The sequence below is a fragment of the Mandrillus leucophaeus genome, unplaced genomic scaffold, assembly GCF_000951045.1.
Source record: "Mandrillus leucophaeus isolate KB7577 unplaced genomic scaffold, Mleu.le_1.0 Scaffold2, whole genome shotgun sequence".
NCBI lineage: Eukaryota > Metazoa > Chordata > Mammalia > Primates > Cercopithecidae > Mandrillus > Mandrillus leucophaeus.
The window spans coordinates 12,784,617-12,800,476 of NW_012102031.1; the positions used below are offsets into that span (position 1 = coordinate 12,784,617).

A 15,860-nucleotide genomic window follows, 5' to 3' on the forward strand; every position below is an offset into this window, starting at 1 on the left:
CCAGCCACAGCCGCCACTGCCTACCGGCCGGACTGGAATCGTCTGAGCGGCCTGACCCGCGCCCGGGTAGAGGTGAGTACGCCGGCCTCCAGCCCCGACACTACCGTCCCCCAACCCTGCGGCCCCATGGGAGCACCGTCTGCCCTGGCCCCAGGACCACCTTGAACCTCGAGTCCCTGCTTTCCCCCTTGCGCCGGGACCGTCCCTCCTGTTCCCTAGCCCCAGATGACCCCAGCATCCACCGTGGAAGTCTGAGACACCGACTTTGGGGCCTGGAACTCCGAACCCTTCCCCAGCTCCCCCTACCCGGCCCGCCAGCGGACACCCAGACACACTGACAGAGCAGTCTCCTAACTCTTCTCGTGGCCTATGACTCCCAATCCTGTCCCAACTTCCCATCCCCCATCACTTCATGTTCCTGGAATTCCTCCCCCACCCAGTTCCAGGGCTTGAGGTTCCAGAAAGTCTCTTTTCCTTTTTCTAGGGGGAGAGAAGAGTTTCTGGGTGCCTCCTTCCATATGCAGGAGCCAGGGAAGGGGGCCAACTCGGAGGGGGAACCAAGTTGGGAACTTGTTTGTCAACATTTACTCTGCAGCAGCCTCCCATGCTCCCCCTACCAGGAAATTCCCTTTCGGAGTCCCTGTCTTGCTATGTGACTTTGACCATCACAGCCCTCCTCTGAGCTTTTTGTCAGCTCTGACAAAAAGGTGTAGAATGGCTGGGTGCTGGTAGTGCACCCCTGTAATCCCAGCACTTTGGGAGGCCAAGACAGGAGGATTGCTTGAGCCCAGGAGTTCAAGACCAGCTTGGCGGACATAGTGAGACCGTCTCTAAGGAAAGGGCTGAGGGTAGGATGGAGGAGGGCTGGAGTGGGTGGTCCTGGGGTCTGCACTCCTGCTGGATGGTGGTGTCTCCTCAGGGAAGGCAGGGAGGAGTCCTCCCACCCTCCCATGTCAGGGAAGCAAGCAGATGGTCTGTGGGGCTGGGCCGCAGGTGGCAGGCAGGGTGAGGTCTGCCTGTGTAGAGTAGGGACCAGATGGTAGGTGTCTCTAATGGGGGCCCCCAGGGCCATTCTGAGGTGTTTCCTTCTGGTCTGCCTCCACTGTGAGATTTCAGGGATCAAAGGCCAAGCCCAGGTCTCTACTGCTTAAGAGGAGCAGGGTGATCATTTCCCCTGGGCATTGGGAGTCAGTCAACAGCCAGTAGGATGTACAGGCCCCAAGGCTGGCAGGCACACTGTGGGTCTCTGGCCTTGCTCTTTTTCCCTGGTGTCTGTAGGCCTGAGTCTCCCCAGCTGTATACACAGTTCCCCCTTCTGTCCACAAGGGGCCAGCATTTCCTTCACACCTTGGGAACTGCTGATCCAGGGATAACTCACAGACCGACCCAACTCAGGGATAAGGATGTATGGCTTTGGGGATGTGGCTGGTATAAATGTGAAGGACCTCTGACCTATCCCATTTTATCCCCCTCCAGACCTGTGGGGGATGACAGCTGAACCGCCTAAAGGAGGTGAGTTTGAAGGAAGAGGTCCCTAGCTCTGTTCCCCCTGAGCCTCTTGGGGAGTGGGCAACATGGTCCTAATGACTGGGGCTGGGGGGAGGATCCCTAGGCTAAGAGTCAGGAGCCTGCACCTGACTTGCTTTATGACTTCACTGGGCTTCAGTGCCCCGTCTGTACCTCGAGGAGACTGGGGTCATGGTCTCTGATGCTCTGGTTCCTCCCCAGGTGAAGGCTTTCATCACCCAGGACATTCCATTCTAGTATCCTTCTGTTCTGGGGGAGGGGAAATGGGTTGGGCACCTGGGAGAATCTCCACTTAACTTAAGAAAGGGGTGGCAGATGGTTTTCAACTGACAAGTGGAATTGATTGGTAGTGGCCGCCCAGAGGATTCTGAGGTGGTCTCCATGTTGGGTGGGCAAGAGAGATTGACTAGTGATGACTGCCACAGAATGAACCCTAATTTTCTCACGTATAAGCGGAGACCCTGGCCCCACCCGGGCACAGAGTAAGCGCTCAGCAATGGAGGCAATGCTGTTCCCATCAGTAAGGCTGCGGGAACCACTACCTCCCTCTGCCCACCACCACCCTCCTTAACACCACCTCCAGTCACAACCTGGTGATGAAACACCTCCCTGGGGCCGACCCTGAGCTCGTGCTGCTGGGCCGCCGCTACGAGGAACTGGAGGTGAGGCCGTGGGAGGCGGGCTGGGGGCAAAGCCAGAGGTGAGACCCAGTCTGCTGACCCCGCTCCTCCTCCGCCTCAGCGCATACCGCTCAGTGAAATGACCCGCGAAGAGATCAACGCGCTGGTGCAGGAGCTCGGCTTCTACCGCAAGGCGGCGCCCGACGCGCAGGTGCCCCCCGAGTACGTGTGGGCGCCCGCTAGGCCCCCGGAGGAAACTTCGGACCACGCCGACCTGTAGGTCCGGGGGCGCGGCGGAGCTGGGACCACCCTGCCTGAGTCCTGGAGACAGAATGAAGCGCTCAGCATCCCGGGAATACCTCTCTTGCTGAGGGCCGATGCCCCGTCCCCGGGCCAGCAGGGATGAAAGGTTCTCCCAACCCCACTTTCTTCCCTCCCCAGCTCCACTAAATTCCCTCCTGCCTTAACTGAGGCTCGACTCCTTCATTGCTTGCTGCGGGGGGATGGGGTGGGAGGTCGAAAGAAGAACCTCTGAGGACCCCAGCGGGACCTCGCATTCCCAAGTGCCTGGCTGCTGGAGTTGGAGACCTTGCAGAGCCGCCTTCGGTTCAAGCCCCCTCCCCACCCCCAGGAGACGCAGGGAGGAGTCAGAATCGTTGAAAACCAATAATTTATCAAAACGCTGCGTGTATGTGGGGGGAGGGTGTCGCGACAGACAGGGCAGCGGTGGGCGGGCGCACAGGGAGGGGACGGTGCCCGGAGGGTGGGGGCGGCAGCTTGCCACTGGCTGGCCATGCGGGCAGGGAGGCTAGACATTCTTGCCGCGCAGGCGCAGTTCATGGCGCCGCAGGTGGTTGTAGAGCGACTGCACATAGGTGAAGACACACTTGGGGTCAGGCTTCTTGCCCATGATCATCATGTCCTCCACCTCCACCAGGGGCACACAGTCCACTAGCATCCTGCAGGGAGGGGGTACGGGGGTGGATGTCAGCACCGGCCCCGCCTCTCGTGGCGCCCCTCTACCCCAAGGTCTTGTTTATTGCCGCATTGCCTGCTGGTCTTACTCCAGGCAGGGAAAAGCCTTCCAGGAAGGCAGGAAGCCCCTGGCTTCATCTACCCAAGCCTAGAGGTATCCCTCGGGGCGGGGGAGCAGAGCTAGGCAGGTGGAGGCGGAGATGGCAGAAGAGAGCCCCATCCCAGTCAGGCAGGTCCTGGGTCTGTTTCCTCCACCTCTGGGGAGGAGCTGGCTCCAAACTCTGCCCGTGCTCTCCCTGGAGACCGCCTTCTGCTCACCCTCACTGGCACACTTCAGTTGGTAGAAGCCTCTCAGCTGGGCCTTTGCACCCAAATGGGCTTCATCACTGGCCAATCTTTCTCTATGGACATTTCTCACTCTAGTTAGCCTGTGGTCCCCTGATGATTGTCTGCTAGCTCCCTGACCCGGTACTTCCTGTTGAGAGACCCAGACCCCTGTTCTTTGACAGGGGGTAGGGATAACCCTGCTGCTGGAGATGGAGGCCAGGGAATGTGTGGGCAGCAGAGGGGTTCTCTAACCCTTATCATCTGCCTTGGGTAGAGCAGGGGAGGCAGATGAGGATCCCAGCCAATACCAATGGACCATCTACACCATGCTCAGGGGTGGGACCACCCTTCTGGCCATCCTTCAGAATGCTAGTTGCCCTTCACAGATAAGGAAACTGAGTGACAGAGCAGAGGAGCGACTTGTTTCAAGCCCCACGGTTTAGTAAGTGCAGGTTAGGCTGCATGGGACCCAGGCCCCCAGTTCTGGGTGTTGGCAAAGCCTTTTCCCCACTCTGGAGTGAGTGGGTTGTGCCTATTAAGCAACTGACAGCCCCCAGAGCTCTGAAGCTGGAGTCTGCTCTCTGGCTCCCTTTCCCCTGTCCCTCAACCCCCAGAGCAGGACCTCTTCTGTCTTGATCCCTGTTTGCTCTCTCCTATCTGCCACACCTGGCACATAGCAAGCATTCAATGTTGCAGACTGAGTTTCCTATGGCAGGGAAGGCATAATGGCAAGAATTCCTCCTTATTCTCAAGACACCTGAGAACCCAAGACCACCTCCCATCTTGTGCCCTTATGGACAAACTCAGAACTGTGGTAGGGCTGGGCCTACTCCCAACTCACCTGGACTCCTTCAAAGAAGAAACCTGGGAGGCAGAACACCTCTGTTTTAGTCCAGACTCTATCCCTAACCAGTTGTGGGTGCTAGATAAGGCCCTTTTCTGTGACTCAGTTTCCCCCTCTTTAGAACAGGACAGTTATTCCCTATCTCATTTGAGACCTTACAAGAATTTAGGATGGGTGAGAGGGTTCTCGGTCTGCTGCTGATGTGCTACGTGCCCCTGGGGTCATCCCTATCCCATACTGGGCTTGTTTCCCGAGCTATACCATGATGCAGAGGCAGCCTCTCTCTGAAGCTTCTTCCAGCTATGGCTATCGTCCCAGGGATCCTGACCTCCCTCTCCAACCTGGTGCTCCCTCCCGCCCCTACTCCCTTCCCTGGAGACCTTATAAAGCCATTGTTTACACTGGGGCTCACGGCTCAGGGCTCAGGGCTCAGGCTGCCCCAGTGACAGGCCAAACACCAGGCAACTTGAGCAACAGCACGGCTGAGTCACACTTTCCAACTGGATCAGGGCTGGGCTGGGCCCCTCTCCCTCCAAGCTGGCTTGTTGGGCAGCAGCTCCTAAGTCCATATATGATCTGGAGATAGCACCAAGCCCATCCTCCCCTCATCTGCGCTCCTTCTCTGAGTGTGTGTGTGCACGTGTGGACTGCCCCCCATAATGGCTATAGGCCCCGAGGGGCATCTGAGTGTGCCCCTACCTGTCACTGACTCACATTCCTTCAGCCAATCCCCTTGCTCCTTCTGGGCCTCTATTTTCAATCCTCTCTACAAAATGGGCGGGAACGCAGTGATGGGGCAAGGAAAACAGCCACTAAGTGGGGAGTCTGGAGTCTCAGTTTCCGGCCCCACCTCTGAACTAACCATCTTCCCTCTCCCTCCCACCCCCAGGACAGTCTTAGCCCCTCTCTCTCTCTGAGCTCCTTGTCTGTAATGGGGTAGTTAGTTCAGGATCTGAATTCTCTACTTTGGTACTGAGGTGAGGTGACCAGAGAGGAAATGCCACAGCTGGTTTAGGATCCAGAACCCCCAGCCAGAAACATCTTCCTGTTGAACTGGTCCTGCCCCTGAGCTCCCCACTTTGGAGTATGGCACCACCAACTCTCCAGTGCCCACATAGGAGCCTGGCAGACTTCTTGACCTTCCCTCTCCCTCTCCAAACCAGATCTATTGGGAAGCCTGTCTCTCTCGCTCTTCCAGCCATCTAGTCCATCCCGTCTCTCGTCCAAGCCTCATCCAAGGAAGGTCCTAGAATGCTACATCCATCCCTCCTCTGTTTGGAAACCTTTTATGACTCCTGTTGTCCTCAGGAGGAAGGTCAATTTTTTTTTTTTTTTTTTTTGAGACAGAGTCTCGCCGTGTCACCCAGGCTGGAGTACAGTGGCACGATTTCGGCTCATTGCAACCTCTGCCTTCTGGGTTCAAGTGATTCTCCTGCCTCAGCTTCCTGAGTAGCTGGGATTACAGGCGTGTGCCACTACGCCTGGCTAATTTTTGTATTTTTACTAGAGATGGGGTTTCATCATGTTGGCCAGGCTGCTCTCGAACTCCTGACCTTGTGATCTGCCCGCCTCGGCCTCCCAAAGTGCTGGGATTACAGGCATGAGCCACCGTGCTCGGCCTGAAGGTCAAACTTCTAACTGTGGCCCCCTCCTCCTCCCTCATATCCAGACTCAAGTTTCTTCCCTTCCTGGTGTGCTGCGCTCTTCAGCTCTCTTGCCCTGCTAAGCCTAGGCTGATCCCTCTGCCTGGAACTCCCTCTGCCTCCTTTAGCCTGAACTTGTTCAGATCCCAGCTTAGTTTGCACTTTTTTCAGATGGAGGGCCCAGACCTGGGTCAGGCACCTCCCCTGGGCTTCCCCCATCACAGTGCTGCTCACCTGGGTCATCACCGCCCATTCAGAATGGTCTCGCCTTGGGCCCTGAACTGCCAGAAGACAGGGCTATGTCTGGCTCCTCTGGCTTGACTAAATGCCCCCCTTACTTCTCCCACCCGCCTCCCTGGACCCTCTCTGTGCCTTGCTGAGCAGATTCTGGTGAAATGGGACAGATGGGAGAGGCGGCGTTTCTCACCGTGGGGCCCCGAGCAGGGGTTAGGACTTTTTGGTTTTTACCAGCCCCTTCTGGACCAGACAGCGGTAGAACTCCTGGATGTACGTGTACACGCACTTCCAGTCAGGCTCTCGAAGCCGCACCATGTCCTCTGTATCCAGGAGCTGCGGGCAGTCCGCATGGGTCCTGGGGAGGGTAGGGGGCCGGGAAGGGGTGGGGGACGGGGGCAGGAGGCCAGGGCCCCAGGTGGGGAAGAGAGGGAAGAGGCAGAGAAGAGAGAGGGGAGGAAACAGAGACACACACATACACACACACACAGAGACATGAGTTCAGTTACGATTCCAGTGCTGCAGTCTGCCAGCCCCCCGCATGCCGCCTCCCCACTGTGGACGTGCCGCTCACTACCCATCACTAATGGTGTGCAATGCAAACAGGGGTGGGGGCCAAACCAGTCACAGGTGCAGAGAACTCTAGGGGCAAGCGGGAACGCGGGGTGGGGTAAACGGCGTTGGCACCAAGGTTGGAGAGGAGGGCTGTGCCCCGGGGAGAGGGGGTGAGGGAGGCGTGAGAGGAGGTGGGGGGAGGAGGAGGAGGAGAAGGAGGAAGAGGAAGAAATTTGAGAGAAACCAGAAAGAAAAGGGGAGAGAAGGGAAGACAGATGGAGAAGGGTGCTGAGGGTGAGGTGAGCAGACGGGGCAACGATTCCAAAGTGGAGGGCTTGCTGAGGTCCTATATAAGCCTCTGGCAGCACTATATAGGCTGGGCGGGCACGGTGCCCGGGCCAGGAGCCTCCTTTTGGAATCTCCAGCCGGGATCCCGTGGGAGCAGGAAGCTCTGGTGATAGTGGGAGGAGAGCAGGACAGAGAAAGGGAGAGAGAGGGAGAAGGGGGCAGAGGGAGGATGGAGGGGATATGGACAGGGCCACCTGGTGGGCCTTGGCCCGGGCTGGTAGGCCGGCCTGTGGCTCCTTCGTTCCGGCGGGCACCTGGCACGCTCAGCAGCGGGTGAGCGGGGATGGAGAAGGACGGGGACTCTCTGGGGAAGGGGGTCTCAGCCGCTGACTGACCAAGTGGCCGGCCCGCTCCAGGGGTTCTCAGGGCAACTGGGCCTGGTCCCGATGTCCAGCCCCAGATGTGCAGCAACATTAGCAGGGCCACGGCCCACACTTACTCCGCAGATGAGAAGGCCACCTCGAAGTTCTGGCGTCGGTTCTGAGGGCTAAGCTGCCCATAGTCGAAGGCCTCAGGGAAGAAGTTGTGCACCAGGGCACAGAAGGCCATCCCATCACTCCAGCTGGAGGAGAAGTTCTGGATGTCGACATGCTATAAGCCGTAAGAGGACGGGTCAGGACCCTGGGGGCAACTCCCCGCTGCTGTCTACCCCTCAGCATTCTGGTATTCCAGACCTAGGGCACTGGGCACAGGGAGGCCCTGTAGCTTGCACAATGAGTGAATAGTTGGAACACGAGCCTCCTCCAAGTGAGTCTGTCAACTCCCATATTTGCGATTTCAAGGGACAGAGCTACTGAGAGGCCCAGCGCCACGCAGCTAAGGCCATGGTCATGCCTCATCACTCCTTCCCTGGTTTAGAGAAATTGACTCAGGGCCTCCTACAGAGCAACGAGGAGGGGACTCCAAGAGTGGGATCCGGCCTTGAACCCTGCCCACCACCCAAGAGGCCCTGTTACTTCATCACTGATGCTGGAATCTAGGGCTTGTCTTGTGTCCTCTTTGAGCCTCAGTTTCCTCACCCCAAGAGCCTTTCCATGTTCCTTGTGAGGCCATAAAGTGGCGGGAAGTGTACTGGGGAATAAAAGGAGCTCTGCTAAGAGGGGGCTGCTGAGCTGGGGTCTGGGGAGGCCTCCAGGCCCCCTGGCCTCCCGGGGCTCACCTCGTAGCCGCGAGTCTTGGCTCGGCACCAGTCCAGCAGCATCTGCTTGATGCTGTTGGCGTTGGGGACCCCGAAGCTGGTGGATCGCTGCACGGCTGCGCGGGGTCCGCCAGGGCTGCTGTAGGGGCGGTGTCAGGACCAGGTCACACGACTATAAGGGGCGTGCCTCAGTGGGCCCACCCAGTGGATCCCAGGCCCCGCCTTCCGTGACCTTCGGGCCTTTGCACCACAGATCTAGCCGCGCGTTCTTCCCGCCTCTGCCGGGCCAACTATGAAGCCCCGCCCCCCACTGCCCAGCCCACTTCTGCAGCTCACCCGGCCGCGCCCTCCTTCTCCAACTTCTCAATCATGGCCTTGCGCGCCTGGGAGGCTGAGGTCTTGGGCAGACTCTGCGCCTTCATCAGCTCTTTCTTCTTCTCGGCCTGGCGTTTCTCGAGCGCCGCCAGGCTGCCGGCCCGTGGGCTAGTCTGGTCCTCGCGGTCGAAGATGCTAGGGGTTGGGGAGACGCATGTTAGGCAGGGAGAGGAGGGCTGCTCCCCAGCCTGGGCCACCACTCGCGAGGAGGAGGGGGTGTCTTGTGGCACACTAGTATCTCCACTGCCACAAACGCCTGCCAGGGAGGGAGGCGTCCTCATCACACCCATTTTAGAATTCACTGAGGCTCAAATGACAGCAAGGTTTTCAATGGGTTTCCGCCTTCCCCTCCCCCACCCATGAGCAGTTCTCTGAGAAGGCTCATTGTACCCTCAAGTTACAGGTGAGTTCAGCTTCTGGGCACTATCCGCTAATAAAAATGATGACTAACATAATAATAATTCATCTCTGTTGATCCTTTCCTGTGTGCCATTTTAAACTTCACAAGAGCAGGGAGGGGGCCTTACCAATTCCACTAAAGGTGAGGAAACTGAGACCCCCGGCAGTAACTTGCCTATGATTTCAGAGGACGTGATGGCCAGAACTAGAACTTGAACAAAGTCTCTCTGACTCAGAGTCCCTGGACCCCTTTGATTCCCATCCTGGATTCTGATCCTGTTCCTGCTTTCTGCCAGCCCCAACAGCCTCTGTTACATGCGGGTGCCCTCCTTCCTCATGGGCCTAAGGTATAAAGGTGCTCTGTGACCTGGGACATGGTTTGCAGATACTGGCAAGTGGCAGTGCCACCAGGCAGCTCAGTGTGGTAGGTAGGCCTCTCTAAGGCTTCAATGCTATTGTGGCCACTCAGAGATGTGAACCCCTAAGCAACTCACTGGCCTCCCTGAACATCCACCTCTCCTGTGGTGTGGTTGAGAATAAAATGAGATCCCAAAACGAGCAGGATCCTTAACTCTCACTTTGTCCCTCCCTGGCTACAGACCTGTTACCTCCAAGCATCCCAGTCTACCCCTCTATTTTATTTATTTGTTTGTTTGTCTATTTATTTATTTTTGAGACTGAGTCTCGCTCTGTTGCCCAGTCTGGAGTGCAGTGGAGTGGTCTCAGCTCACTGCAACCTCCGCCTCCCGGATTCAAGTGATTCTTGTGCCTCAGCCTCCCCGGTAGTTGGGATTACAGGTGCCTGCCACCACGCCTGGCTAATTTTTGTATTTTTAGTAGAGATGGGGTTTCACCATGTTGGCCAGGCTGGTCTTGAACTCCTGACCTCAAGTGATCCACCTGCCTCGGCCTCCCAAAGTGCTGGGATTACAGGCAAGAGCCACTGTGCCCGGCCTACCCCTTTGTAAAATGGGTTTGCAGTTAGGTCCCCTGTGGCACTGACTCCTCTATGGTCAGGGATTGGGTGCTGGTGCTCACCTGCCCATCTTCTTGGATGAGGAGGAAGAGGAGAAGGTCTTGGTTTGCATCATGGTGCTGCCACTGCCATCTGCAGAAAAGGGGAAGGGGCACCGGGTGAGGGCTGGGGCTGGACATCAGGAGATGGGATGAGAGGCTGTATGGAGGGATGGTGATAGCCGCAGGCAGAGAAAAGAAAGTGACGGCACAGTTGAAGACACGGAGAGAGAGCTCAAGGAAGAGCCGGAGGAGGTAGGCGGACAGGCAGGCAGGCACAGGGCGACGCCAGGTGGTCTTACTCTCCGAGCGCCTCACGAAACTTGACTCCACTGTGGTGGTGCGGGCCGTCCGTGTGCCATCATCTGCAGGGGCAGGGGATGAGAAGGATGTGAAAGGCACAGGGAGCCGGGGGAGGATGTGTTCCCACCCTGAGCCCTGGGCCCCATTTGGCCCCTTACTGGAGTGGACGAGCCGCTCAGTCTTGGTAACGGTGCTGACAGCAGAGCCATCAGCTGCCCGCTGGCTGTGCCTCGTGGTGGTCTCACTGGCCGTGTTGCCGCGGCCCTCCCCTGGCCGGCCCCGTGCCTCCTGCAGCCGCCGTTCCCGCTCCTTGTCCCGCTGGTCTGGGCAGGGGATGCCCCGTGCATGCACAAAAGGGCCACCAACGCCCACACAGCACAGATGCACAGGTGCATGGGGCACACAAGATGGGGTGGAGGGTGGCTTGTTAGAAACATGAATGACACAGGTAACAAGGGCCTCTCTAGGAACAGCTGGGGTGAGGGGACAGCCATAACTTGACAGGGAATTGAGTGTCGGAAGGGGCTGATGGACTCAGGCAGAAACTAGAGAATACGGAATAGCTAAACTCAAAGGGGTATGGATCCAGGAAGGGAGTTTCTATAGAAATGCGTAGCTAAGTCAGGAGAGGTATCTAGATCTAGTGAGGGGGTAGCTGAGTCTAAGAAAGGAGAAGCTGAATGAGGAAGTAGCTGAGTGGGCCATCAGTGGGTCTTTGGTTGGAGAAGAGCAGCTGGAGAGGCAGGAATATTTAGATCCAGGAAGGGAGCAATTGATGGGAGCTGAGAAGCAATCTGATCCAGGGGAAGAGTAGTTGGGAGAGAAGCTAGTGAAGGGGGTTAACTGGGCTTAAAACAGAAGTAGGTGGGTAGAGATAGAGACTGGGGTGGCCATCAGTGGGCCCTGGCAGAAGCAGCTAGATTCAGAGAAAGAGTAATTGCGAGTATTTGAGAGGAGAAGCAATGGAACCCAGAATCTAAGGGAATGAACAGATGTGTCCAGGGAAGAACTATCTGGGGGAGGAAGTAGCTGTGTCCAGGAAAAGGGAAGCTGGATGGGGCAGAGGCTAAGATGGCCATCAATGGACTTCAGGGAGAGAGGAGCAGCAGGGAGAAGGAATATCTGGATTCAGGGAAGGAGTCGTTGACAGTACTTTGAGAGGCAACTGGATCCAAGGAGAGAGTAGCTGCGGGAGGGAGTGTCTGGGTCTAGGAAGGAGAAGAGAAGCTGGTTGGGAAGAATAACTGGGGTCGCCAGCAGGAGAGAAGGAGCTAGGGAAGGGAACAGCTGGATCCAGCGGGGAATAGCCAAGGGAACTGCTGGATCTAGAGAAGGAGAAGCTGGGTAGGGCAGTTATTAAGCTGGGGTATCCACAAATGGACCCCAGAGTATGAGGGGAGCAGCTGGGGAATGGGGCAGCTGGATCTAGGGTAGGGCAACTGGCTCTCTACCTCTCTTCCTTTGTCGGAGCTCACGAAGTGCAGCCCGGATGAGCTTCCGCTCTTCAAAGTCCGTGCTCTGATCCAGCTGCATATAGAGCCCGTCATTGGCTACCTGGTGCCTGCTGGCCTCCGCCAACCCCCAGCCCACCAGATCTGGCCATACCATTTTGTCCAAGACTCCTTCGTCCTCAATAGTCATCAGCTCCTCAGCGCTCAGAGGGCTCCGCCCCTCTGGTGCTTTGTTCACTCGGGTCTGCTCGGCCCCATTGGCTGCTTCCACTGCTGCAGAGGGAGGCTCTGCTGGCTCTGGTTCCATCTGCAGGGTGGGGAGAGGGCATGGACTTTAAGCAGGGGCAGGGGCATCCATGCCCCCAATGGATAGGAGAGCAGATCCTAGGGTTGCTGGCATGCCTTGGAAATAACCGCTAGCCTGCCAGCCTGCTTGCCCAAAGATGGCCATGTCAGTGTCAGTCAGGGAAGAGACACTGACAGCCTTGTTGTAGGGCTTCCCATGTACCCAGAATTGTATTAATACAATGGATAGTAATAATAATGATGATTTCCAGTCCATAGTAACGTTGTATAAGCACTAGGGATTTTACTGTCCCTATTTAACAGAAGGGAAGGCTGGGCGCAGTGACTCATGCCTGTAATCTCAACAGTTTGGGAGGCCGAGGAGGGAGGGACCACTTGTTGCCAGCAGTTTGAGACCAACCTGGGTAACATAGCGAGACCACATCTCTACAAAAACAAAAATAAAAAATTAGCTACGCATGGTGGTGGTGTGCACCTATAGTCCCAGCTACTCAGAAAGCTGAGGTAGGAGGATCACTTGAGCCCAGGAGTTAGAGGCTGCAGAGAGCTATGATCACGTAGCTGCACTCCAGCCTGGGCAACAGAGTAAGACCTTGTCGCAAACAAAACAAGACCAGAAAAAACAAAACAAAACACACACACACACACACATACACACACACACACACACACAGAGAGAAGGGAAAACTGAGGCTCAGGGCAGCTAACTGACTTGCCCACAGTCTCTCTCTAAGTGTGACACAGCCTGGGATCTGAGCTGAAGGTAGCCTAACTCCTGAACCTCAGTTCATTTTGCTGCTTTGTTCCCAGCCCCCTCCCAGGCAGGCTCTGCTCTGTGCTGCCAGTTCCCGAGGCCTGGGTCCTCCTGGGCCAGTGCCCAGGCAGCACATGTTGCCCCCCATCTGCCTGCCACCTTGCCAAGGGGGTTGGCCCGGGGCCCGTAGGCTCCTGACCAGGTGTCTGACTGGGGCTGCCCTGAGCCAAGACCTCTATGAAGCTCTCCTCTGTACCACCTCCCCATGCCTCACCCCTGCTGGAAACCATCCTCTAAGGAGTCTCCAGCCCTGTAGCCCTCCCAGGGCATCTCCCTAGCCCCTTGAAGACAAGGCCCCAGGCCAACTATTATGGCCCTTCCTCTCCTGGCAGGGCCTCTCTGTCTGCTATAAGGGTAAGGAGAGCTGAGGTGGCAGCTGTTTCAGGGAGGCTTGGTCTAGCCAGGGTGCAGGGCGGCAGGGAGCTGGGGGCTGGGGCCTGGGTCATGCCAGGGGCTGCCAGGGCAGCTGCCATGCGTGCCTCAGGGCTGGAGCCTGGCACCCTCTTGCCCTAGTCTTAGAGCACTAGTGCCCCAGTCCCCTGTCAAGATAGGTAAACTGAGGCTCAGAGAAGGTGGTGACATATCTAAAGTCACAGCGGAGGCAGAGCCTGGCTCAAACCCTCCCCCTCCCACCAACCCAGAGGGACTTACAAGACTAGTGCTGCGGGTGGTGCAGGTGGAGGAGCGGCGGCGGGTGCTGAAGGCAGGTGGGTGGGCCACAGGGGTCCCAGCATCCTCGGCAGCCTGGAAGAGGGCCTCGGGGTCGGCGGCAGCCAGGAGCAGCTCGCTGGGCTCCAGCTCAGGCTCGAGGCCGGACACAAGTGGGACCCCTAGCCGTAGGCTCAGCACCTCCACCTGCCTGCTCAGTGCATCCAGCCGCCGGCTCAGTGCTGCTCTCTCTGCCCGCAGTTCTTCAGCTGCCCGGGCCACCGGCTCCACGGTGGCTACAGCTACCTCGGCTGCCTGGGTCACTGCCGCCCGGCCTGCCTCAGCCACTGCCCGCAGCTCCTCCAGTGCCCGGCCCAACTGCTCCTCAAGGGCTGAGGCCAGTTCAGGCCCAGGCCCTGGTACCCCCGGCATGGTGCTGGTGGGGACGCTATGGGGGGTAATGGTGGGGCAGTGGCAGGGGCTGCTGCTTCTGGCTGACAGTGTCTGAGTCTTTGCAGCTGGTCCGAGGGCAAAGGCAAGGGCAGCGCGGGCCTGCCCCGCCCCTGCCTCCCAGCCCGCCACCAGCCAGCTGGAGCTGCAGCCCAAATAGAAACCTATTCTGGGCTCCTCCGTGGAAGGGGCAGTGGGGGAGGGGGGCATGCCCAAGCAGGCAGATCGCCAGGCCTGGCTCTAGCCCTGCAGAAATCATAGGCCTGCAGCACAGTAAGACTGCCTGGGTTCTGAAGATCACTGAGATCAGGGCCCCATGCCTCACAGGTGGAGAAACTGAGGCAGGGAACAGGTAATGGACCTGAGCCACCATGTACATTAGCTGTGAGAATCAGTCTGCTGGACTCCAGAGCCTGCACTCCTTTACCCTTTACCCTAACTCCAGCTGTTTTAGATAGCTGGAACAGATGGGGGAATGGAGGCACAGGGAGGCAGGACTTTGAGTGATCTGCTACAAAAAGTGTCTTGGTCTGACATAAAAGCCCTCTGGCCTGCCTATGGTGCTCACATCCAACCACAGGCTTTGAGCAAGCACGTTATAGCACATCACCTGTCCTCTTTGGTTCCAGATGAGTAAACTGAGGCAAGTTGGTGGTGTCAGACCCAGGTCTCACTGGAGCACCTCCCATCCACCTCAAGGGCCTCAGCTGGTCCCCCCACTCCACCCTACACAATCCCTTGTCAGAAGGCAGCTGGATCCTGCTTTTTTGGAAAGGAAGGGTGCTTTATTTCCCTCACGCTCTCCCTGTCTCCCATGAGAAGGCCCAAAGCTGACCCTAGCCATCTCACCTCAGCCAAAGTCCTGTTCAGTCCCTGGTTCAGCACAGAGGGCATTACCTGGGCAGCCGGGTGGCCCGCTTGGGGATCCCTTCCCCGACTGAGCTCCCAGCTAGTGGATCCTGGGCTTGGGAATTAATAATGGAAGCGTGCTGCGTATTCAGTTCCCAAGGCACCTGCTAGGCTGCTGCCTCACCTGATTGGCGCCCCCCTGCCTGTCTGTCCCAGCTTCTGCCCAACCCCCACAGGGGGGTTGACGCAGATGTTAATCACTAATCTCCAATCTCCTAATGGGCCAGGCTGATCTTGGATGAGCAGATGAGCTGCTCTATACCTCAGGGCTGATGTCCAGTGTGGGTGGGCGCAGGGGCACTGGGGCTGCCACAGGAAGAGGGGAGCAAGCCCTCACCACCCTCTGAGCCTCAGTTTCCCCATCTATTCACCAGGAATGAACCAACCAATTTCGGACTAAGGATCAGAGATCAGCATCCAGGAAGTTTAACGCCAGTACAGAGTAAGCTTCCAACACACTTAGGAGCTGATACACTAGGGTCTGGCCTTAGCTCTGCCACCAACTGGCTGTGGTCTATGAGCAGCCACCTTCCCTCTCTGGGCCTCGGTTTCTCTGTGTGTTCAGTAGGGGAGGAGCAGAGGAACCCTACTAACCCCACACCCTGAGGCAGTGTATGTGAGGCTGACGGATGGTGAGACTGGTGGGGTGAGGAGGGGCTCACCTTGACGCTGCAGCCTCCTCGGCTACTGGGGGGGGCATGGCTGAAGCTGGTGACATGAGTGACACTGCCCAGCCGAGCCAGGGTCCCAGGGCTGTTGACACGAGTGATGGTGCTCTTGCCCCCACTACTGGTGCTGAGTAGGGTCGGGGGCGCCCGCAGCCCCAGTGTCAGTTCTGAGTGGGGAGAAAGGCAGCTGTCAGGAGGATTAGGTGGAGTGAGGGCAGTGCCAGACAAGGTTGATAGTGCCCTCGCTCCCAGCACACCCTTTGGAGACACCCTGAGCTCTGGCCGCAGCACCTGTCCTGTATGCAGAAGTGC

The 15,860-nt window shown here is 57.7% G+C and overlaps 2 protein-coding genes across 5 annotated transcripts in view; one reads left to right on the top strand and one right to left on the bottom strand.

The window, feature by feature from the left end:
* LOC105539045 (selenoprotein M) lies at nt 1-2,618 on the top strand (the record flags this gene model as incomplete). The annotated part of the gene is given in 5 exon segments (XM_011979146.1): nt 1-72; nt 1,477-1,512; nt 1,729-1,763; nt 2,111-2,189; nt 2,269-2,618. Coding segments are annotated over 5 exon segments (381 nt in total), but the record flags the coding sequence as incomplete, so codon positions are not given.
* A 182-nt stretch (nt 2,619-2,800) lies between these two features.
* Nucleotides 2,801-15,860, bottom strand: part of SMTN (smoothelin) — a 24,830-nt gene continuing 11,770 nt past the window's right edge. Inside the window, exons 12-21 of one of the 4 annotated variants that reach the window (XM_011979042.1) lie at nt 11,908-12,060; nt 11,754-11,829; nt 10,461-10,625; nt 10,302-10,364; nt 10,024-10,093; nt 8,548-8,721; nt 8,233-8,350; nt 7,513-7,664; nt 6,460-6,528; nt 2,801-3,106 (exon numbers count right to left, since the gene is read on the bottom strand). In XM_011979042.1, the coding sequence (XP_011834432.1) occupies nt 2,956-3,106; nt 6,460-6,528; nt 7,513-7,664; nt 8,233-8,350; nt 8,548-8,721; nt 10,024-10,093; nt 10,302-10,364; nt 10,461-10,625; nt 11,754-11,829; nt 11,908-12,060 (1,191 nt within the window). In that variant the 3' untranslated portion in view covers nt 2,801-2,955. Of the gene's footprint in view, nt 3,107-6,363; nt 6,529-7,512; nt 7,665-8,232; nt 8,351-8,547; nt 8,722-10,023; nt 10,094-10,301; nt 10,365-10,460; nt 10,626-11,753; nt 11,830-11,907; nt 12,061-13,524; nt 13,618-15,860 lie in introns of all 4 variants that reach the window. The other 3 variants (XM_011979044.1, XM_011979041.1, XM_011979043.1) reach the window with 3 other exon arrangements.